Below are 24,191 nucleotides of genomic sequence, written 5' to 3'. Positions count from 1 at the left end.
TCAATATTGAAGTTACCTTCTCTTATAAGTTTAAGAAAGATGCATATAAGAACCCAATAACATGCTATTTGTCATGCAGCACCATTTTTTTTTTTTTTTGATTAAACATGCAGGGCCTAGCTCGGCTCAGATTCAGTAGCTCAATCGCTAACTCATGCCCAGCCCAGCATCTGTCAAGAACTGCAGTCTCTAGTGCAGCATCTTAGAGAAGTGCTCTACGGACAATCTAGGAACAAACTGCACTATGACATAAGGTAGACAAAGTTCAGCCAAAAAGAGTGACAGAGCGCAATATTGCCAACTCATGTGCCAAGTTACTGACACCTGCACTGATATACCCTTGATAGAGACAAACAAGGAGATTTGTAGAAAACAACTGGAAAATGTCGGTCTGAATGTTACACAGGCAGTGACAGGGAGGAATGATGCTATTTACGATAATATAAAACATTGAAATATGGTTTGGTCCGAATTCACATGAGTTGGCAAAAGAATGTGAGCAGTGAAGAGTTTAATCACTATGTGTTGGTTCTTGAACACTGAGATACAACTGAAGTTCATCAAGCCAGCATTTCCACACCCTTTAGTGGCTGGTTATCAATAGGCTCTTAATCTAGCTGAAGTATATTGTTGTGACTATAACAGCCTGTGTAAAAGCATGAAGCTTTTCAACTTGTTTTTGTCCATTATATCTCATGCCTCACTTTTCAATCTCTTCAATTACAGCCAATCGTCAATTGCCATAGAGTGCAACAGTGCCTGCCCACTTTTCCAGCAACCTTGGTTCCGGAAGTATTTTTTTCATCAACAGGGATTTATAAAAAGTAAGAGTTAAAAAGTTAAAAGCCATGAACAAAATCCACCAGCTGCGAGGTGAATGCAACATCGGACATAAAGACAATGGTACAAGATTGTGTACTTAAAGGCACAATATGTACGATTTTTGGTTTAAAGCAGCACTAGGTAACTTTTCAACCTTCATAATATATTTTTTAAGACTCTTGTGATGATAAATCGACTTACAATAGGTTGAATGACACGTCTGCCATAGCCTGATGGGGTCTGTATCGTTTTTAATCGTACTTTTAAACTTCGGGTTTCGGGTAGTAACCCGAGAAAAAGAAAAGAACTACAAAATTCGACTGCTTTACGGCATATACGTCACTTCCACCAACACACACACTTCCTTACATTCGGACGTGCGAGCCCAACTTTGTTCGTCGGATAATATAGTCATGTCCGAAGCAGCAGAGACAAATAAGATAGAAAAGGTTTTGTTGGAGGAAAGCAATAAGAGGAAATGAAAAAATGATGGGATTAAAGGCAGGACACGGATCAAAATGTGACCAGGGTTTGCTCGTCGGCGTGAGCTGAAGGAGGCGTGCCCGACCGATGCTGTCATGCTTGTTACGGTGATTACCTACCACTCAAACATTGAACTGAAGTATCATATAGATTCTGTAAAACGGTAACCAATAGACTACTATAATGACGCTGGCTTGTAAACGTGAGTATCGTGATTATTTGGCGTTTGAAAAAAATAAAACCCATGAAATTATATTCATATGACATGCTGAAGCATAAGCCACTGACTGTAACGTTACCTGGGATGAAGACATTTCACACGCGACGCCAGAAGAACTCCTCTTGCAGTTTTCAGGGGAACTGTTAGAGCTGCACCGACCCGCGGGACGCTTTTATGAAGTTATTTGGCCCGCACCGCACCACTGTATATATTTTTACATCACGCCGCGCACCCGCGACCATTAAATAGACATACGGGGTCCGCGGGTTATGAGACGAGCCACGCATCACTTGTTCAGGGCTATCAGGGTTGTCATGTCAACAAATGCACGCGCGATGGCATCCCCTGTTGTAGGAGGACAGCTCTTACGACAGTAGTTGAGGACATTATTTTTTCCAAACTGTAGGGGGACCCCGAGAGCAAAAGTAGCCAAGTGGGGCTTTAAAATATCAAAAAACCACTAGAACAATGTTATATTTTTTATTGCATTATCTAAAATGTCAAGAATGTTTAAATCCAGAGAAATAAGCAAATTTAAGTTAACCAGGACAGCCTGTCCATGCGTCTCATATCAATGACATCATACCTGAGCTACCCTTGATTTCCATTTTATTTTGTAGAAACAAACACCAATGATGCTTTAATATATAATAATAATATAATATATTTTATTAGACAGGTGAGCTGTTTGGATACATTAATCGACAGAAAACTAATATTTATATAGCTCAACACAGTTATTCGTATTGTTTAAATCTTGTTTTCTTGATGTACCGTGAGTATCACGTTTTACCGTGCCTAATATCGATCTAGATCACTGCAGTGTGCAACAAGTGTCCCATAGTAGCCGCCGAGCGAAAGCACAGAGAAGCATTATAACAACTTTGAACACACTCAAATGTATCTAATACGATAAAACAGTACTGCGTTACCACACATATGCATGAGCGGAAGAAGCGGAAGTGCTCGTCTGCGGCATAATAAAAGCTCTGTGAAATCAAGGTGACATCAAGCTATGCCTTTGTTTTGAATAAGCAACCTCTAGCAGCAAAAAACATTATTTTGTAATATTGTGGCTTAAACCGGTTTTAATGTTTAATGAAGAAAAGAACTACAATCCCATGAAACAATGCGAATGACATAATCAGATAAAAACTTGAGAAATATAAAACTAGTGGTTTAGATTTATGTCATTCGCAGTACTTAATGTGAGTCAGGCACGTAAGAGATATTTTGCTGTTTCAGTTCTCTGATTGGTGAAGATTTCTTTGAAGAATATCATGGGTAGTGTAGTTTTTCACCAGGAATTCCGCTTTTGTACTTGATTATTCAATAAAATCAATGTGAGCTGATGTCTTCAAAAGTGCATATATTAATCTCATAACTCACATTAGGTCTGTCTTTAAAGGTTTATATTATTGTTAAATCTATTCCCCTATGGAGAAAATGAATGAGATTTTTACTTCCGGAACCTGATTCTTGCACTCTTTTGTTACCATATTTTGAGATGATGTCAAATTTTATTTTGCATGAGAAACAATGTGTGGAAATGCTATTGCTTCATTCCCATAATAAATGGAATCCACTTTAGGCCTAAGGACAGATGGATATCCTTGACAGTTTCTTCATTAGCTGCAATCTACCCTCTCCCTTATGAGCGACTAACTAACAAGCAGGTTCCCGAACAGTCTTGTTCGCGCACAGGCCGTAATGCTGGCGAAACAGCTAAAGCATTAATATCGCACGGCTTGTATTCCCGCTAATCTGCATGTGAGCTTTTTTTCTCAGGTTCGTTCCAGGGGACCCATGGGATGTGAGGTTACGGTGAGCGAAAAGCAGAGGGGGTTTCATTCAGGTCACCTCAATTACCAAAGAATAATCATTTAAATTCCTCTGAATCCCAGGGAAGGGAAGCGTCAACAGCCATTTTGTGATCAAACTCTGAAAAGTGAAGTGCAGCCACATTTCCAGGAAGGGAAAGGGGAGGGAACTATGAAGGACGGTGTAACTCTCTCACCATGTTCACAAATCTCTTCAATAACCTTACGTCTCTGACAAATTTCCTGCAAATGACCAATTTAGTCGACACCAAAACCCTCCTGTGCAGGCCTACAAGCCAGAAAAACAAGAGAAGAGATGGATTATACTTAGCAAGCAATTGGTTTTGAGCACTTTGAGCCGATACAGCGCTTGAAATGACGTCACGGTTGTTTTGTTTTCCTTCTCTGTGCTAGTTATCAAGGATTCGGCACATTGGTCAGACTCAGTAATAGCCGATGATACAAACTCAAACCATCAGCAGCTCCTCTTTTGACTATTATGACACTCACCATCCATCTTAAGGCAAGCATGGGTCAGACAGAAACCGAATCCTTAAGGATGAATGTCACAAAGGTCAGTTTGCACTCAATGTCCCAGAGAAAGGTGATACATGCATTATTGAATCATAAGCTGATGCGCAAAAGGAAAAATATGTCTTTGACTTGACATTACGAAAAGACAACATCGCCGTTGCGAAAGCCCTGTGAACTGAAGAAAACACAAAATACACTGATGTGCAACACAGTGAAATGGACACAGATACATACACGAATTACAACACACCAGGACACATATGGGGCAGTGAGAAAGACAAGACAGTAAATACATATAATGCTTTTATAAATGCATAAATGTTGTGTTAAAAAGCACAGGGGAGAGTGGAGGTAAGCTGTGCCACTTCAAATTTGAATGAATGAGACGAAAAGCATCATCTACAGGGCCATTGAAATATGAATTCACAAAACATTCACAACATAAATAATATATAAACCTACAATTTATTTTATTATATTTGTACTATCTCTTTCCAAACTCTTTACTGCACATTATTCACAGTTTTCAAATATTTTTTTATATATTCTAAAGAATTCAGTGCAATTAAATTTACACATTTGAAACTTTAAAAACTGGAAAATTAAAGTACCCTTTTAGATTCTTAAATGGACCCAAAAATATATATTTCTGTACATTCCTGCCATGTAGAAAATTTACTTTGACATGCAAATATAGAGATTTTTGTTAATCATCTCTTTAATTGTAATCACTGGAAGACGTGTAATGGACCCTTTCAAAATATTTGAACACAACAAAATGTGAAAGTGACACATCTTACCCTATTCTCCCTTGTGTCAGAAAGGTGTAGTAAGGTTTGTAGGAAATGTACACATTTTTTTCTGTTTTTATGTGTTACAATTTATGGCTTACATAAGACTAACATTTCATTACAAGCCTTACTCCAGATTATTTCACATGCTTTAGTAAAACAGTAAAAAAGCAAATCCCATGTTTTCAAATAAATTTGGAAGTCTCTCTCCCTACCTGGCACACAGACTACGAAAAGTCAGTCGTTTCCTTCGTTTTGAAATCTTCATTTGGGACCTCACAGTGATACAAACCATGAGCTGGGACCTTTACTAAAAGCATAAACCGCGTGACTTCTGCATTTTGTTATTGATATTCCATCTATCAGAAATTCTGTCTACGGGTGCTACAATTTATAGCAGTTTTACTATTAGGAAAACGCGAATTTACTGTAACTTAAAACATTCTTCAATCACACTGATAGTGGACTGCAAGCCAGTGGACAACCACAAAACACCTACTGCAAGCGTAGTTGGTTATCTAATCGTAAACCTCACGCCTATAATATAAAAAAACATGCATATATTAACGACACAAAAAGTCCAAGGTTAAAGCAAATATACAAATCTGGCACGTGATATGTGCTCTAATTCGCCTTATAACAAGCTCTATGGAGCATCATATTGCACCGCCTAATGACTGAAACGAGTATATTAATACTATTCTATCCAGATATTCGAAGCATCCAATTAATTTTGATAAATAAACGACACAGCTCTCACTGAACGCAACTGTCCGCAACATCCTTTGCGCTGGTCCGCACTGCAGCGCGTCAAACACCCATGCAGTGACTCTCTACAATCTGTAGAGGACGCTTTGTGGATAAATATTCATTACGTTGCTTACGTTAGTCTAGTACAGCTACGTGATTGGGCAAAGGCAGACGCTGCGCTAGTCAGCTAACCAATCGAACTTTGAGAAATGCTTAGCTTATGAATATTAATTACGCTCCAGCAAGAAACGTCAGCATGATTTAGTTATTATTCATAAGCTATGTCTTCGCCGTAGTAGGATTTGTCATTTCGTCTCTCGGCTACACCCGTTGTCAATGTTAATTTTGTATAGTTACATAAACTACCCATCATAACAAAATAAGAGAGAAGTCTCTAGATTGCAAAACCTTGGAAAGTTCACTAGGCCAAAGTAAAGAGAGGCCTACAATTCAAAACAGAACTACAAATTTAAAACTGAAGCCGATAAACAACAACGGGGGTTCAATAGGCCTGTGTAATTTTCAGATAACGCCTATAATAAGCATATTTCTTTTTCATTCGCTAAGAAATGCAAACACACATTGGCAGACATTCTGGGTGTAGTTGGTTGAATTTACATTCCAACGGGGCTGTTTTAAAATGACAGCGGTTCTCCAGTAGGACATGGCCTGGCATCACAGAACCTGCCATATTGTAGCACGGCGAAATTTAAATATAAGGCGTTTATTACCTGCTCATTTTCTTATGCATCGAGGCTCATAGCCTCAGTTCCCGCGTCAGGATACTCTTTAGACCGCTCTCCACCATCGCTAAAGATGCTTGCTGCTTTGCTCCCCGCCCGTCTGGATCCCAGCATCAGCACCACACATCGCTCTTCCTCTCCGACCGCGATGCTGATGCTCTACAGACAGTATTCCGCTCCCTGCTGGCGGGCTCTTGGCAGTACATTATAAGTCGTGGATAATGTAGTTTACATATTTTGGGCCATGTTAAATATCAACGAGTTTCTCTAGATGTATTATATATTTTTATTTCAATAGTTATTTGTACAAACTTTTACTCTGAAGCAAGTGCTGTTCGCCATGTAGTACATTTTCCCCACAAACAATTATAAAAATACAAACACTATTTTAATAATGTAATGTATATATAAGATCTCTTACACATGCATGCACGCACACACACACACATACATACATGATTACAAAAGTGGAGTCTTTGATGACTGAAATCAATACTAGTGGTCCACATACCGAAGTGTGTAATAAATCTTAATTGATATCAAAATTGATAATCAAATATAGCATACAAATAAAGAATATTTGATACAAACTGTATTTATATATTTACAAGTTTTGGGGAGCTTTTAGTTTCATGTCAGTTATACGGAGTCAAAGACAGGGTTTGAGAAGTTGATGTTTTCTGGCTCTTCCTCCTCATTAAAGTCTTCAGGACGAAGATCTGTTTCAAACATCCGTTGAAGAAGTCCATCCACAGTTCTGGATCCTTGAAAAATGCCATAAAAGACATATTTAATAATAATGCATTTATATAACACACACACACACTATTGCCAAAAGTATTGGGACACCCCTCCAAATCCTTGAATTCAGCTGTTCCAATCACTTTCATGGCCGCAGGTGTATAAAATCAAGCACCTAAGCATGCAGACTGCTTCTACAAACATCTGTAAAAGAATAGGTCGCTCTCAGGAGCTCAGTGAATTCAAGTGTGGTATCGCGTGATAGTTTGCAACCTGTGCAATAAGTCCTTTCATGAAATTCCCACTTCTAAATATTCCCCAGTCAACTGTCGGTGGCATTGTAACAAAGTGGAAGCAATTAGGAACAACAGCAACTCAGCCACATAGTAATAGACCACGTAAAACAAATAAAATAATTTTAAAAATATATATTTAAATTCACAGCATGCATGAGGAGGCTCAAAGTGCATAGAATTCGCCAATGTTGAAGTCAACAGACCTCTAAACTTTGTATGGCCTTCAGATTAGCTCAAGAAAACTGCGTAGAGCTTCATAGAATGAGTTTCCTGCATCTAAGCCTTCATCACCAAGCGCATTGCAAAGCGTCGGATGCAGTGGTGCAGTTCTCGCTGAACAAAACTTTTCTCTATTGGGCGGACATTTTGATCATCTAAGCAAAAACTTTCTTTATACCAGACCTGTACAGCATACGTAAACAAACACACACAAAAGTGGTTTTATCATGCAGTTATAACTTTAATGTACCATTTCTATTTTTTTAACCCTTGATGTAACTTAGTGATAAAATAAATATATATTTTTTTAAAACAGTTAAGAAGTTATTTCAGAAGTCAAATTAAGCACATTTTAATTTGAGTTATATACATATTATATATATATATATATATATATATATATATATATATATATATATATATATATATATATATATATATATTTTTTTTTTACAATGCTGTTAACTGTACAAATCTTCTGTACCAAGAAAAACTATAAAAAAATCCAATATTTTATATATCAGGGTTTTCTTTTTTTCTTATTTATAAATGGCAAAAATCCCTAAATGATCCCCTTGTGAGATCAATTCTTTATTAGGCTTACCATATAATATAACAGACTATAATATAAAAACTAACTAAAGTATTTAAACTTATACATTATATCAGTTTAAATACTTCGATTTGTAATAAATAAATAAATAAATAAAAGTAATAAAATAGATCTAATAGCTAAGTATGTTCAAGGGAACATGTGAACTCTTTTATAGTTATCTAAACATATCTGAAGCCCAAATCACAAACACATGTATATAAATGGACGTGTTACTGAGTTATTTTGAGTTTGCTACACAGTGCTGTCTGTGCCCATAATCCGTTTTTTCCACCACTTAATCAAGTCACTCTTCTTGAAAACATGTAGTTTTATTTCACGTCTCTGCTTCTCACATTAAGCTATTTGGGCCGCAAACATGACTGACTGCCGCTCACACGTGACGGTTCTCTCTATGAAACATGTAAACCGCTGCTAACTCTATAGCAGCTGAACAGAGCACTGATTTTTTTAAAAAATGAGAAATAATGGCAATTGGATTTCTCCCCTCATTTCGTGTCTGCGTCTGCACGGCATTTTATTCTTTCATTTAAACAACTCCACACCAATGTTCCCTCCAAGCTGTGCGCATATGTGGCCGCGCACTTGTGATGCCCTGGCAGCAAGAGCGTAGCTTAGAGGGAACATTGGTGTGGGGTTGTTTTTCAGGGGTTGGGCTTGGCTCCTTAGATCCAGTGAAACTTTGTGTGAACAGGAAGGGGCCATCATGACATGAAATCAAGGTCCATAAAGACATGGATGAGCGAGTTTGATGTGGAGGAACATGACTGGACTCAACCCAACCCGACAGAACACCTTTGGGATAAATTAGAGCGGAGACTGCGAGCCAGGCCTTCTCATCCAACATCAGTGCCTGACCTCACAAATGCGCTTCTAGAAGAATGGTCAGAAATTCCCATAAACACTCTCCTAAACTTTGTGGAAAACCTTCACAAAAGAGTTGAAGTTATAAAGGGTCAGCCAACTCCATATTAAACCCTTACAATTTAGAATGGGACGTCATTAAAGTTCATGTGCATGAAAAAGGCAGGCATCCCAAAACTTGTTGGCAATTTAGTACATACACATAAAAAAATACCGAGCCAAACAAAACAAAAATCCTTCAACACTTACTCATAACAAGACTAGACTAAAATTAAATAAAATGAAAAAGTAATAACAATAAAATAATAAAATTACTTCTTGAAGCAATCTTGAACATGAGCGAAGGCTTCTGTTTGCCAGCTTCAGAAGAATCCAGGGCATTTTCACTGCTTTCCATTGCATCTACAAGACCTGTGTCCATACCATCCCTAACAAACACAAAACCACAAAAACCTCCATTAAAACCCAAAATAAACAGCAACTGGACACTACGCTGACATGCATGCATGAAATATTTGGATACATCAAATAAGATAGCAGGTTTAAATGGCACATACTGTTGAACATTGAGATCCAGCTCCTCTATCTTTTTCTCCAGAGAAGTCTGCAGGTCACTTTTGTCAATTGTGTATTCCACCAAGAAGGCCTCCAAAATAAATGCTACAAAAATACTGGAGGGAAATGAAAATCTCTTTCAAGTAAAGTAAAGTAAAACACAACAATAATACTCTAGTAGACTCGAGTAGAATAACATTCTTACTTAATTATAATAATGACGACCACAATGTGAAAAACGACAAAGAAAATTCTGGCTGAAACATGTGTAACTGCTGTGAAACCGCTGGTTAACAGTGCAGCTGAGTTAAGGGAAAAGCAATGCATGAAAAGTATGTTATCAGAACTTTAAAAGACCTCTGTCTACAATTTCACACATTTGATAATGCATGGAGCAAAAATACATTTTGATCAGTAGTTGTAAAGGATATCATGCCACTGATTAACGAGAGTGAGCTCCAGCAAGAGGATGAAGGAAGAGATCACATTATTGAAGTTGTTCTTGCAGTAGTTGAGTTTGGCAAAAGTGGTTCCTTTAAGGAGAGGGTTTCCACAATACTCTTGATCAGTACTTGTAGAGTTGGGCTCAAAAAAACGAATTTTTCCTTTAAATAATTCCATGCCAACCATAGCAAATATGTAATAGACCACCTGTAGGGGGACAGCAGTGGATTGATTATAAATACACAGCTATATTGATTATGATAATGTTTCTCATCACAAATCACAGTTTAACATGTGGCATGAAGGGTCTGCCTCCCTTCTAATGATTATGTCCCTGTCCTAGGATCATAACGGGAGCAAGGGGGTGGAATAATGGAACACTGCTGGCAGTGTGATGAGCTGCAGCTACCTAAATGCAGCCATAAATCAAGCTGCATCCACCCCCACTTTTTGTACAATGTGTCCTTGAGGTCAGCTATGGTGCAGTATACAGGAATCACCAATGAGACGCCGACAGCAACCTCCCATTGCTCATCCCTAAAGGAACACTCTTTTTATTTTGTATAAATATTGTATTTTTATTTAAAAGCAATAACCCTTCAAGCATGCAATAGATATACACACTAGTGAAAGTTTTTAAATATATTAAAAGAGAAAACAGTTCTTTTGACTTATAATAATATTTCATAATATTACTATTTTACTAGCCTAGACATCTAGACGCACCCTAGCAGCAGCAAATCTAATCTGCCCGCGAGTGTCGTCTAGCAACTCTCAATACCCTTCTGAGCTGTAAACGCCAAGCTCATGACGGGCCAATCACATCGTGTATAGAGTCGGTGGGCGGGGCTTAACATAATGACGCCAGAGTTGTGTTTGCGTGCTTCTAGTCAACACAGAAACTGGCGAATGGCAGCCTTTCAAATCAGCTTTGACCGCAACTCTGGAAGACTTTGAGTTAAGCTTTTCTCTGAGAAAAGAACAAAGAACGGCACTGAAGTCATTCTTAATAAGGGAAGATGTGTTCGGAGTTTAGCCGACCGGATACGGCGAATGTTTAATCTATAAACGAGCTCTGTTTCACCTTCGTTGCTCTGGTTGGTGGTAGTGCTATCCTATCGCGTGCAGAGGGAGTTTGAAAGACAGCCGTTTATCCTGCTCCTCGGATTGAGCTCTGTCTATGGTGAGTTTCCAGACCAAACATCTTGATGTGGGTCTGGCTTGTAAGGCTACTATTTTACTGTATATTTAAAAGCAAATTAATGCAGCCTTGGTGAGCGAAAGAAAGTTGTTTAAAAAAACTTTTAAATTACAAAAAGTACAAAAACAAAAGTTGTTTTAATGTTTTGCTCTTATGCTACTACTATAATGTAAAATAACTTATTTTCTTCTTTTTCTTTCAGGGGGGGCTGTTGTCTTCAGGGGTCGCCACAGCGAATAATCTGCCTCCATCCAGTCCTATCCTCTGTATCCTCTTCTCTTAGACCGACTACCTTCATGTCCTCCTTCACTACATCCACAAACCTCCTCTTTGGGCTTCCTCTTGACCTCCTGCCTGGTAGCTCTAACCTCAGCATCCTTTTACCAATATATTCACACTCCCTCCTCTGAACATGTCCAAACCATCTCAAACTGGCCTTTCTAACTTTGTCTCCAAAACATCTCACATGTGCTGTCCCTCTGATGTACTCATTCCTGATCCTATCCATCCTCATCACACCCCCTCTTCCTCCTGTCTTTTCCTCAGTGCAACTGTCTCCAAACCATACAACATCGCTGGTTTCTCTATACTATCCTGTACACCTTTCCTTTCATTCTTTCTGGTACACTTTTATCACACAACAGACCTGACACTTTTCTCCACCCATTCCAACCTGCCTGCACACGCTTCTTCACCTCTTTTCCACACTACTCCCCATTGCTCTGGACTGTTGACCCTAAGTACTTAAAATCCTGCACCTTCTTTCCCTCTTCTTCCTGTAACCTCACTGTTCCACTTGTTTCTCTCTCATTCACACACGTATTCTGTCTTGCTGCGACTAACCTTCATTCCTCTTCTCTCCAGAGCAAACCTCCACCTCTCTAGACTTTCCTCCACCTGCTCCCTGCTCTCACTACAGATCACAATGTCATCCGCAAACATCATAGTCCATGGAGATTCCTGTCTGACCTCATCTGTCAGCCTGTCCATCACCACCGCAAACAAGAAGGGGCTCAGAGCCGATCCTTGATGCAGTCCCACCTTCACCGTGAAGTCCTCTGTCTCACCTACGGCACACCTTACCACTGTCCTAATGCTCTCATACAGATCCTGGACCACTCTAACATGCTTCTCTGCCACTCCAGACCTCCTCATACAATACCACAGCTCCTCTCGTCATATGCTTTCTCTAAATCTGCAAAGACTCTTTCTGACCCTCTCTGTACTTCTCCATTAACATTCTCACAGCAAATAATGCATTTGTAGTGCTATTTCTTGGCATGAAACCATACTGCTGCTCACAAATGTCCACTTCTCCTCTTAGCCTTGCTTCCATTTTCTATTTTAATATATTTTAAAATGCAATTTATTTTTGTGATGACAAAGCTGAATTTTCAGCAGCCATTACTCTAGCCTTCAGTGTCACATGGTCCTTCAGAAATCATGATTATCAGGATTCCTTGTGTAAAGTTAAAAAAAAACTTCTGTAATATTATAAAATGTGTAACATCTTTATAATTTGGATTACTTTTAATGCATTCTTGCTGAATAATTTATTATTATTTTATTATTAAAATTACATTAAAATAAAAACATACTGATCCCATTTTTATTCAGCAATGTAATTGTATACAGTACATATATATTACGCATTTGAAATATTATTGAAACATAGTTGTTTTGATATTCTCAGTATTCCTTTACCTATTACTGTACCTTTTACTCACTCGTGTCAACTTTCTTCTACCGAACCCTAAGATACATTCAATAATTTTTCAACCATTTTCTTTCCCTACAATGAAAGTAAATGGAGTCTTAAACAACAGATAACCCCACTGACTTTTATTGTATAGACAAAACCACGAAGAAGAACATTGTACAGGTTTGAAATGACATGAGGCAGAGTACATTTTGACAGTTTAGAGTTGTATATGAACTAATCATTAATACTCACCACTATGAGTTGGCCAAAGGTAAGAATAGTTGGTCCAATTTTTATAAGCGTGTTAATGATGGCTCGGAATCTGCGAAGAAAGGTTTTTAGTTAAATGTCACATGGCATTTTCGCACTTTTTTTTTTTTTTGATTTGGCAAGAACTCTCTCACCTCTTTATGGAATCCACCAAGCGTATAAGTCGGAGGACTCGCAAGATAAAAACTATGTCCAAGATCTGACGACTCGTGTAACCTCCAGCTGCAAATGTAAAGATAAAGTCAACAAGATTTCTTAAAGGTATGTTTATATCAAGCTTAAGAGCTTCAATGTAACTAACACAGATAATGCAAAAATTTGGCAATCTTCTAATACAGCACCGGCCAAAGGTTTGGACACTATGTGTAATGTTTTTGAAAGAAGTTTCTTCTGCTCATCAAGCCTGCATTCATTTAATCAAAAATACAGCATTTTTTTCAATACTGTGATATAATTATTACAATTTAAAATAATTGATTTTCAATTTATTATACTTTAAATGATCATTTATTTCTGGGATGGAAAGCTGAATTTTCAGGATCATTCCTCCGGTCTTCAGTGTCACATGATTCTTCAGAAATCATTCTAATATGATGATTCATGTTCAAAGCTGGAAACAGTTCTACTGCTTAATATTTTTTCATAACCTGTGATACGAAATGTTTGTGAAAGCAAATGTTTTTAAAACAGAAATCTTTTGTAACAACAATATACACTACTGGTCAGTATTTTGGGGTCAGTCATTTTTTTTCCTTCTTTTTTTGAAATAAATCAATAATTTTATTCAGCAAGGATGTGTTAAATTGATCAAAAGTGATAGTAAAGGAGATTTATATTATTTGAAAATATGTTTTTATTTTGAATGAATGCAGTTCTTTTGAACCTTTTATTCATCAAATATATTAGGCAGCAGAACTGTTTCCAACACTCATAAAAAATCTGAATATTAGAATGATTTCTGAAGGATCATGTGATAGACTGGATGTCACATGTGACACTGAAGACTAGAGTAACGATCATGAAAATTCAGCTTTGCATCACAGAAATAAATGATAATTTAAAGTATCATATATTGAAAACCAAATATTTTAAATTGTAATCTAACACAATATTAAAAAACATTTCTGTATTTTTAATCAAATAAATGCATACTTGATGAGCAATATAAAACATTACAAATAGTAATGTGTCCAAACTTTTGGCCTGTACTGCATGTCTAATACACTTTAACAGTGATACACAAGTATATACATAAAACCCTCTTAGTGCTTAATTTAGTTATGTCCAGATGAGCACTTACAGTGTTTGAGCACTGAGTTAATGATGGTGCCAAAGAGTGCAGACACAACAATGATAGTGTCAAACCTATAAGAGATGGAGTTAAATGTATTTTGTTTCATGTGAGCTCACACAGGTGAAGTTATGTAATCAAATTCAGAAAGCCACTCAAAACATAAAGTGTTCCTCACCAGTTCCAGAAATGATGTCGGGCGAAGAACACCCGAGGCTCAGTAGAGTATAGTTTGAGAATGATCTCCAACATATAAAGAGCCAGAAAACCCCACTCAGCATTTGATACCACAGGGTTCTCCTCATCCAGACCAATGAACACAGCATTCACCAGAATAATCAGGTCATAGACATACACAAACATTCTGGAACGCACAATATGACAAACATATGACTATATGGAATGTGCACGTGCAAACATGTTAAATAACTGACAAGAAATCCAACAGGAACACAAGTGATTCAAACAGATGTCAATGAATGATAGACATTTTCAAAGTCGATTTTCATCTACCATATAAGGTTTAGAATGAAAATCTGCATTTAAGGAGGTTGTTTAACAGCATCTAGTTCAAACATATGCTTATGGTTTAAAGCATTCTACATAAGGGCAGTCATTTGTTCAGACCTGTCAGCTTTTAACAGTTTATTAAGTGGGCAGTCGACATCAAGGCAAGATTTAATATACGAGATGCTTATAAATCTGCTTAGTACTCAGAAAATGTGTATATAGACCTGAGGTTCCTATGGGTACCTGCACATGTGGGAGTAAAAGGTAATGAAATAGTCATTAATCTGGTCAAACAGGCAATACGTTGAAGTACAAACTCCACTGAGTAAAGCAGAGATAAAAGAAAGAATTAAAAAAATACACAGATAAAAAAATGGCACGAAATGTGGGACAGGGAAATAAAGGGCAGACACCTCTACAATATCCCATAAAAATTATCCCCTTCCTTTAGCCCAGTGGTTCTCAAACATGTCCTGGGGACCCCCAACCAGTAGCCTAGAAATCTAGACGCACCCTAGCGAAAGCAAATCTAATCTGCCCGCGAGTGTCGTCTAGCAACTCTCAATACACGTCTGAGCTGTAAACACAAAACTCTGGTCGGGCCAATCACATCGTGTATAGAGTCGGTGGGCAGGGCTTAACATAATGACGGCCGAGTTGGGCTTGCGTGCTTTTAGTAAAAACAGAAACTGGTGAACGGCAGTCTTTCGAATCAGCTTTGACCGCAACTCTGGAGAACTTGGAGTTAAGCTTTTCTCTGAGAAAAGAACAAAGAACGGCACTGAAGTCATTCTTAAGAAGGGAAGAAGTGTTCGGAGTTTTGCCCGACCAGATACAGTGAAAGTTTAATCTTCAAACTAGCTCTTCTTTACCTTTGTTGCTCTGGTTGGTTGTAGCGCTATCAGATTGCGTGCACGCCGTGCAGAGGGAGTTTGAAAGACAACCGTTTATCCCGCCCCTCGGATTGAGCCATCAATGGTTAGTTTCCAGACCAAACATCTTGATGTTCTGATTGGTCAGCTGGACCATTGTGCCATGATTGGCAACCACTTTGAGTGCATTTTAGAGATTTTTTAAATTATTTTAATTTTAAAACACATTTCTGTCAAATGCGATAAATAAAAATGTGCATGCTGACATGGAAAAAATTGTGAATACCTTCAGGTACTTTTTGTAGTTATTGTAAACGACAGCCAGAAAGAAGGACATGAAGTTATAGGTGTTGATAACAATATACAGAATGAAGAAAATAGTGAAGAAAACACTGTAGTTGTACGCCGGCATCCTACAATGAAAACAAAAAAACTAAATATTACAGAAGCATTTGCGTTATCTACAATGCATGCTTAAAAGCATAATGTGGGTAAATGAAATATTTTATACTGCTGAATATATATATATATATAACATACAGCTCAAGACTTACATGACATCAGGGCTATTAGCAGTGGTCACCAATACATACAGATCGAAAACAATATCCAAATAGTCTGTGAAATATGGAGAACCATCAACATCTTGATGCGGGTCTGGCTTGTCAGGCTACACAACCAGAGTACATATTGCCAAATTCTGCCAGATAAATTTCCCTCATCTAACACACTCGATTTACACGATTTGCTCATTAGTATAGACTGCAAGACTTTAATTGAGTGTGTCTGAGGAGGTAGACTTACAAAATGTGCAGTGGTGAGGGGTCCCCAGGACAGGTTTGAGAACCACTGCTTTAGCCAACCGTGCTGAGAGTGGTTCGTAATCGTGCCCTTCCAATACAAGCCAAGCTCAAATGGAAATGTAACTATAACCTTGCCTTGCTATAACCTGTCACAGTGGCTTATCACAGTCAAGTCAAGTGCAAACTGGACAAAAATACATACTTTTTGGGTGTTAAATAAAGGTTCAAATACCAGTAAATTGAAAACCGCAAACCATCTTAAATGAAATCTCCTAAATGCATTTGCAGGAAGGTCAGCCTCAAACATAACTGTCCATGCCTTTCAGTGATAATTTTGAGTCTTAATCAAATTCCGACAGTAGTTTTTTTTTATTTTTATGAAGGTTTGCGCTGTTGCAAACTGTTAATAAATCTGGACATTTATGTTCACATACCTATGATGAACCATGTGGCGAATGAATCTGCTGGGTGAGGAATTATACAGCGAGGGGAAACAGATCTGAATGGGATGTGCCTGTGACTTCACTGTGATCACCTGGATACTCAGAATATCAGCAAGCTGGACAAACGCAAACTTTCCTGTTCAGAAAAAGAAGATAATTAGTGAGGAAAAGAGAATTCAACTGAACTCATATATGAAATGGGAAAGAAAAAAAAAAACTGTCTGACCTATGTGTCCTTTATTTAGATCATCTAAGACGCTCCACAGCAGTTCCCGGTGAGCTGTACTGATATTCGGCTTAACAAGTTTAACCAGATGGTTCCAATTGGCCTGGGTCACCACAGGCTCCCCACCTTCACCTCGGGTCTCCTGAAGCAAAGAAAATGCCCGGCACATCTTATATCTTCTGGCCTTCACCAGCTGCCGCACTTCCTCCTAGAAAACATGAAAGAAATCAAGCCATTGTTTCACTACAGCTAGACAGATATCCAGACGCATTTTATTAAATTAAACAATATTATAGAGGGACCTATTTTGCACTTTTACAATGTCTTTTTTTATTATTTTATTTTAATATTAGTTCCAGTCTCTCTGAAGCCCCTCCTTCTAAAAAGCGCAATGTGTTCTGATTGGTCAGCTGGACCATTGTGCCATGATTGGTCAACCACTTTGAGGGCATTTTAGAGATTTTTTTAAATTATTTTAATTTTAAAACAATTCTGTCAAATGCGATAAATAAAAATGTGCATGCTGACATGGAAAAAAATGTGAATACCTTCAGGTACTTTTTGTAGTTATTGTAAACAACAGCCAGAAAGAAGGACATGAAGGTATAGGTGTTGATAACAATATACAGAATGAAGAAAATAGTGAAGAAAACACTGTAGTTGTATGCCGGCATCCTACAATGAAAACAAAAAAACGAAATATTACAGAAGCATTTGCGTTATCTACAATGCATGCTTAAAAGCATAATGTGGGTAAATGAAATATTTTATACTGCTGAATATATATATAGAACAGCTCAAGACTTACATGACATCAGGGCTATTAGCAGTGGTCACCAATACATACAGATCGAAAACAATATCCAAATAGTCTGTGAAATATGGAGAACCATCAATGGTAAGAAGACCCCTGGGAAAGATATGACAAGCGGTTTAACAGGTTATATCTAAAAATTTTCCTTGAAAAACTGTTTATGATTGAAAAATATATAGATAAGATATAAAGATATAAATGGAGGATACTTAATTTAGGTTTACCTTTTCCCAAACAATTTAAGAGCCATAAGAGAAAAGACCAACACGCTGAACATGAATAAGAAAAACACATAGGAGATCTGAGGCAGTGCATTCCGAATACTCCTGAACGCCCTTCGCAGCTACACACACAAAAAGAAGAAATTATTCTGCAGAAGACACATTTGTATGCAATCTTTGCTTTTTAACGGGAATGAAAGCGAGGCACTAAGGGATAGACATAAATCTCTTGTGGGTTATCCTGTCATTTAATGTGTTTTTGGATTGTTTTTAAAAAAGTAGAAGTGATCTAGAAGATTTATACAGCTTTTTACAGTGGATGTCAATAAAAAAAAGGTAAACATATCCCTTGTGGCCTCACTTTCATACCTGTCAAGACGCTGCTCTGAATAAGGTCTATAGACATACACTAGCATTAAAAAGTTTTTTTTTTTTTTTTTTTTAAGTCTCTCATGCTCACCAAACTGCATTTATTTGATCAAAAATACAGTCAAAACAGTAATACTGTGAAATATCTATTTTATTTAAAAAAAATTATTTATTCATATGATCAAAGCTGAATTATCAGCCTCATTACTCATACAGTCTTCAGTGTCACATGCGCTTCAGAAATCATTTTAATCTGCCAATTTAGCCACTAAAGAGACATTTCTTATTATTATCAATGTTGAAAACCAAGATTTTGAAGATTCTTTGATGAATAGAAAGTTCAAAAGAACAGCTTTTTTTAATTCGAAATATTTTGTAACATTATATATGTATTAACTGTCATTTTTGATCATTTTATGCATACTTGTTGAAAAAAAAAAAAATTCTGTATGCTTTCGCCAACTTTAGGACTAAAGTAACTGACAGGAAACTTAAAATGACTGACAACATTTTGTGATAAAATTGTCTTAATGGACAATCAAATCATAAAAAAATTATACACAGAGCAATTCCAAGAGATGGATCATTAATGGATTAATGATTTAGTAATTTAATTAATTTAATACAAGAAATACACAAAATATATATTATGAAAAAAACATATTTGTTTATTGTGCTTTGACTGTGATGTTCTTACTTGTCGTCCCTCTGTAACATTGACTAACAGAAGTGGTCTTAAGACCCTCGACCATCGGATGGCAAAGTAGCCTGTTGTTTTCAGAGCCCCATATATAGTCAAATCTATGAAAGAGAGCTGTGAGGTGGGAGGGGTAAAGAAAGATAATGAAACAATACAGCAACAGTCTTAATCTCTAAAAATGTCCAGTTATGCAAGTCAGTTTCACCACACACATAAACCCTCTGCCTGACTTCACTAAATGTCTACTCATAGTCATTGAACGCCACATTTCCTGGAGATCCTGCAGAACTGCTGAGAATGACAAAACACGGGCTAAAGTTCATTTCACAGCATTGTTACGAGCACATTCTCAGCAGTTTCACATGTTTGTAGAGACATAATACTTTATTGGTATTATGCTATATAAATATTGTATTATATAATTAACACAAGATACAAGTGATTATGAATCTGTAAATAAGATCCAATCCAAAACGATGTATTAGAGACCTACCGTTACAACTATTATGATACAGATATTTTTGGGATCCTTCCAGAATTTATTCTTTGGAATGACTTTGGCATAGTGTACCATCCGTACAGTAAATGCAGAGAGACATATGATTTCAATTGTAGAAGTCGCCTATAGAACACACACAAACACACATGTTGGGGACAATGCATAGAAATAATTAATATATATCTGTATATATACACATATACACACACAGGTCCTTTTCAAAAATTAGCATATTGTGATAAAAGTTCATTTTCCATAATGTAATGATAAAAATTAAACTTTCATATATTTTAGATTCAATGCACACCAACTGAAATATTTCAGGTCTTTTATTGTTTTAATACTGATGATTTTGATCTAAACAAATTAGCAAATTTCATCCGACCAATAAAAGAAAAGTGTTTTTAATACAAAAAAAGTCAACCTTCAAATAATTATGTTCAGTTATGCACTTGGTCGGGAATCCTTTTGCAGAAATGACTGCTTCAATGCGGCGTGGCATGGAGGTGATCAGCCTGTGGCACTGCTGAGGTGTTATGGAGGCCCAGGATGCTTCGATAGCGGCCTTAAGCTCATCCAGAGTGTTGGGTCTTGCGTCTCTCAACTTTCTCTTCACAATATCCCACAGATTCTCTATGGGGTTCAGGTCAGGAGAGTTGGCAGGCCAATTGAGCACAGTAATACCATGGTCAGTAAACCATTTACCAGTGGTTTTGGCTCTGTGAGCAGGTGCCAGGTCGTGCTGAAAAACCAAATCTTCATCTCCATAAAGCTTTTCAGCAGATGGAAGCCTGAAGTGCTCCAAAATCTCCTGATAGCTAGCTGCATTGACCCTGCCCTTGATAAAACACAGTGGACCAACACCAGCAGCTGACATGGCACCCCAGACCATCACTGACTGTGGGTACTTTACACTGGACTTCAGGCATTTTGGCATTTCCTTCTCCCCAGTCTTCCTCCAGACTCTGGCACCTTGACTTCCGAATGACATGCAAAATTTGCTTTCATCCGAAAAAAGTACTTTGGACCACTGAGCAACAGTCCAGTGCTGCTTCTCTGTAGCCCAAAAGTGGCTTGACCTGGGGAATGCGGCACCTGTAGCCCATTTCCTGCACACACGCCTGTGCACGGTGGCTCTGGATGTTACAACTCCAGACTCAGTCCACTGCTTCCGCAGGTCCCCCAAGGTCTGGAATTGGTCCTTCTCCTTCTCCTATCCGGTCACCTCTTCTCGTTGTGCAGCGTTTTTTCCCCACACTTTTTCCTTCCCACTGAGGTGCCTTGATACAGCACTCTGGGAACAGCCTATTCGTTCAGAAATTTCTTTCTGTGTTACCCTCTCGCTTTAGGGTTTCAATGATGGCCTTCTGGACAGGGTCGGGTCGGCAGTCTTACCCATGATTGCGGTTTTGAGTAATGAACCAGGCTGGGAGTTTTTAAAAGCCTCAGGAATCTTTTGCAGGTGTTTAGAGTTAATTAGTTGATTCAGATGATTAGGTTAATAGCTTGTTTAGAGAACCTTTTCATGATATGCTAATTTTTTTAGATTTTTTGGGAATTTTGGGTTTTCATGAGCTGTATGCAGTATTAAAACAATAAAAGACCTGAAATATTTCAGTTGGTGTGCAATGAATCTAAAATATATGAAAGTTTAATTTATATCATTACATTATGGAAAATAATTAACTTTATCACAATATGCATTTTTTTTTTGAGAAGGACCTGTATATTATATATACAATATAAATTGTGTATATATATATATATATATATATATATATATATATATATATATATATATATATATATATATATATATATATATATATATATATATATATATATATATATATATATATATATATATATATATCTCATAACCCTAAACTTACCAATCAGAGAAAACTTTCTATATTTTTAGATTTTCAAAAAGCATAACTGATTTATAAGTGGGGATTGCCATCTTTGTGGGGACATTTTGTCCCCTTAATGTAAGGTATACCTGAACCACATACACAATACTACACCATTGGTTGTCAACTAAGATTAAGATTTTCTAAGACTTTAACAGTCTCCAGCTGTCAAATGGTTTGGCTGTGAACATCTGTCCATCAAGATCAGCTGGGCTACAAATAAATAGTGTGAATATTGACACATAAAAACTGCATCTAAATCTTTTGATGTTCTTCATTGGAAAGTATTTCAATGAAATATCCACTCTTCACCGAAAGAGGAGGAAATATCCCATTGTGTCATATGTAGGGCTTGGATTCCAGGATGTCATAAAAGCAGTAAGCAAGAAAAAAGTTTCAGTGTGGTACTATACAGAACCCTAGAGTTCTTGACTTAATCTTTCAAAAAACACTATATTATCCCGAAAAGGTTCTATATGAATATGAAATGAAATGGTAAAAAATATTAAAAAATACAGTATCACTGAACGCTCATTTTTTGGGAGGTCAACAGCCTATAAAAACTTCTGGGTTTTTACTTATTTTCTGTACACCTCGTTACATATCAGCTTATATACATTGTCTTTATATAGGCTTAAGTCGAATGTCACATGAACAGGAAAAGGTCTTTAACTAACTATAGTTGTGGTCAATGATTAAACCACTGCTTTGCTGAACAATTTTTAAATGCAAGTTATATTTCCAATACATACCCATATAGGAAGTGGTACAACAGCAGGATCCTCAAAGAGAGCCAGAGCCAAATTTATGATGATGAACACAAATACCAGAGTTTGCATGAACCAGTGATTGTACAGCAGGTACAGCCTGTGGAATATTTACAGATTTTATAATACACAATCTAGTAATAGTCAAAGTCATATAAATGATTGCTGGAAGGTCATCTCTTACCTTACAGCCTGTGGTGATGTGTCAAAAAAGATGTTTCTGTTATACTGGGCATCTGACACATAGACAGTGGCAAGGTCGAATTTCTAAAGCATCAGAAAATATCAGAGAGAATAATCCATTTGTAATCAAAATCAGTTTGATTGGCCAATTTTAATCACTTGCCACCTTCTTATTTTCACTTTAAATGAGAAGCACCTGGAGTGACATATTTCTTTCATGGAGTCAATTCACATATGATGTCATGAAATCAGTATTTATAACAATTAACAAATCAAATACTTTGGGAAACCTATGAGAAGCTGGTCACATAAAGTACAGAGTATGGCATAACTTACCAAAACTATTTGATGCTATAACCCTTCTCCCAGACTACATACGATATGCGCATGTTCACTTATTTAACAGTTTACCCCATGCATAATTTAATTCGTATGGCAGCCAATCATAACAATCAATTTCTCTACAAATTAAGACGTAGCCTTCTCTAAAATTACAACTTCTTACATGTTTGCCAAATGTGCTTCCGTTGACTCTTCCTTGACAAACAAGGAGGAAAAATGGTCCCGTGCTTTCTTGACAAACAGGACACCAGATGTTTTTATTATTACATAAAACGATCCAGATTTGAAAGGACCGTCAATGCTGTGATAAGTTCATAGAATTCCTATCAAATTAATAAACCAAACAATCAAATCTTAAAATCAGAGTGTCATTATTAACTCGAACTTCTTCTTTTTTTAACCATCTGTTTAGTATGTACATTTTGCGCCACGTTAATGGGTAACGTTACAGGTTTCCAAGAGCACTGTCCACGCAACATACCTCTGTCATCTCATCTGCAACGTTACTGGAAACATAATTTCCTCCATTTGTTAAACCTTCATCCTTTGCTAAAGAATCGCACTTTGGTTTTTCGGTCTCAGACATTTTCTTTATCCTCCAACTTTTCCCTATCCTTACGCAGATACATCCAGTTCGCAGGAAATCCCGTCTCGAGAAAGTTTATCTTGCAAAGCGAAGGGAATTTTCTAACCATAGTATGGCGAAGGCCTCTCTGTTAAAAATTCATGACCCACGCCTTCTTATGTGGAAAATGACCGAGCATGGCCAAGTTAATATTTAGTAGGCCAGCCATCTCACCAATCAACATGAGCATGGTCTAATTACATGAAGAATCCCCGCCTTTCATTGGAAAGAAGCTTTGCGTTGACAGGATGAACGCTCTATCTAATTAATATTCATAAGATGAGGCCTCGCCATAGTAGGAACCGATTGGTTAAATCACGCATATTACACGCGCACTAAATGTTATTTGCCTTTAACCTCCACATAAACAGTTCTTGGGTGAAAAAACAGTATGGAACATCAAGAGCAGATATATAAAAATGTTACACTGCTTCTTTAAACAGAGTTTGCAATGCAGTGTATTTTGACCGGTCATGTGACTGAATCAAGCGGAAATAGCGGAAAAGAGCCACAGGCTGAGTTTACATCTGGAAGAGAAGAACACC

General features: G+C 37.2%; 2 protein-coding genes across 3 annotated transcripts in view; both read right to left on the bottom strand.

The window, feature by feature from the left end:
• ttbk1a (tau tubulin kinase 1a) overlaps positions 1 to 6,299 on the bottom strand; it is a 32,445-nt gene extending 26,146 nt beyond the window's left edge. The window contains exon 1 of one of the 2 annotated variants that reach the window (XM_067430898.1): positions 6,152 to 6,299. The gene's annotated coding sequence lies outside the window, so the exon portion shown is untranslated. Of the gene's footprint in view, positions 1 to 4,885; positions 5,495 to 6,151 lie in introns of those variants that run through there. The other variant, XM_067430899.1, reaches the window with a different exon arrangement.
• A 152-nt stretch (positions 6,300 to 6,451) lies between these two features.
• On the bottom strand, positions 6,452 to 23,752 carry tpcn3 (two pore segment channel 3). The gene is made up of 19 exons (XM_067431271.1): positions 23,503 to 23,752; positions 22,681 to 22,763; positions 22,482 to 22,596; positions 19,811 to 19,939; positions 19,315 to 19,431; positions 18,252 to 18,370; positions 18,022 to 18,123; positions 17,762 to 17,888; positions 17,214 to 17,421; positions 16,979 to 17,123; positions 14,538 to 14,723; positions 14,369 to 14,433; positions 13,203 to 13,290; positions 13,051 to 13,120; positions 9,883 to 10,102; positions 9,657 to 9,747; positions 9,454 to 9,567; positions 9,212 to 9,324; positions 6,452 to 6,927 (listed from the first exon to the last, which is right to left on the bottom strand). Exons 1-19 carry the CDS (start codon positions 23,605 to 23,607, stop codon positions 6,803 to 6,805), a joined length of 2,322 nt encoding a protein of 773 aa, XP_067287372.1. The 5' UTR covers positions 23,608 to 23,752; the 3' UTR covers positions 6,452 to 6,802.
• Positions 23,753 to 24,191: the final 439 nt, after the last annotated feature.

The sequence above is a fragment of the Pseudorasbora parva genome, chromosome 22 (assembly GCF_024679245.1).
Source record: "Pseudorasbora parva isolate DD20220531a chromosome 22, ASM2467924v1, whole genome shotgun sequence".
NCBI lineage: Eukaryota > Metazoa > Chordata > Actinopteri > Cypriniformes > Gobionidae > Pseudorasbora > Pseudorasbora parva.
This window is presented reverse-complemented; position numbering and strand designations above follow the sequence as displayed.

Bases quoted from the DNA above. Each gene is read 5' to 3' on its own strand.
- tpcn3 (XM_067431271.1), bottom strand. From the start codon at position 23,607: ATGTCTGAGACCGAAAAACCAAAGTGCGATTCTTTAGCAAAGGATGAA. The intron at 18,371-19,314 runs GTAAGAACATCA...TTGTGTGTGTAG, and splicing joins ATGTTACAGAGGGACGACAA to CTGCGAAGGGCGTTCAGGAG. The intron at 13,121-13,202 runs GTGAGAGAGTTC...CTTTCTTCGCAG, and splicing joins TTGGTGGATTCCATAAAGAG to ATTCCGAGCCATCATTAACA.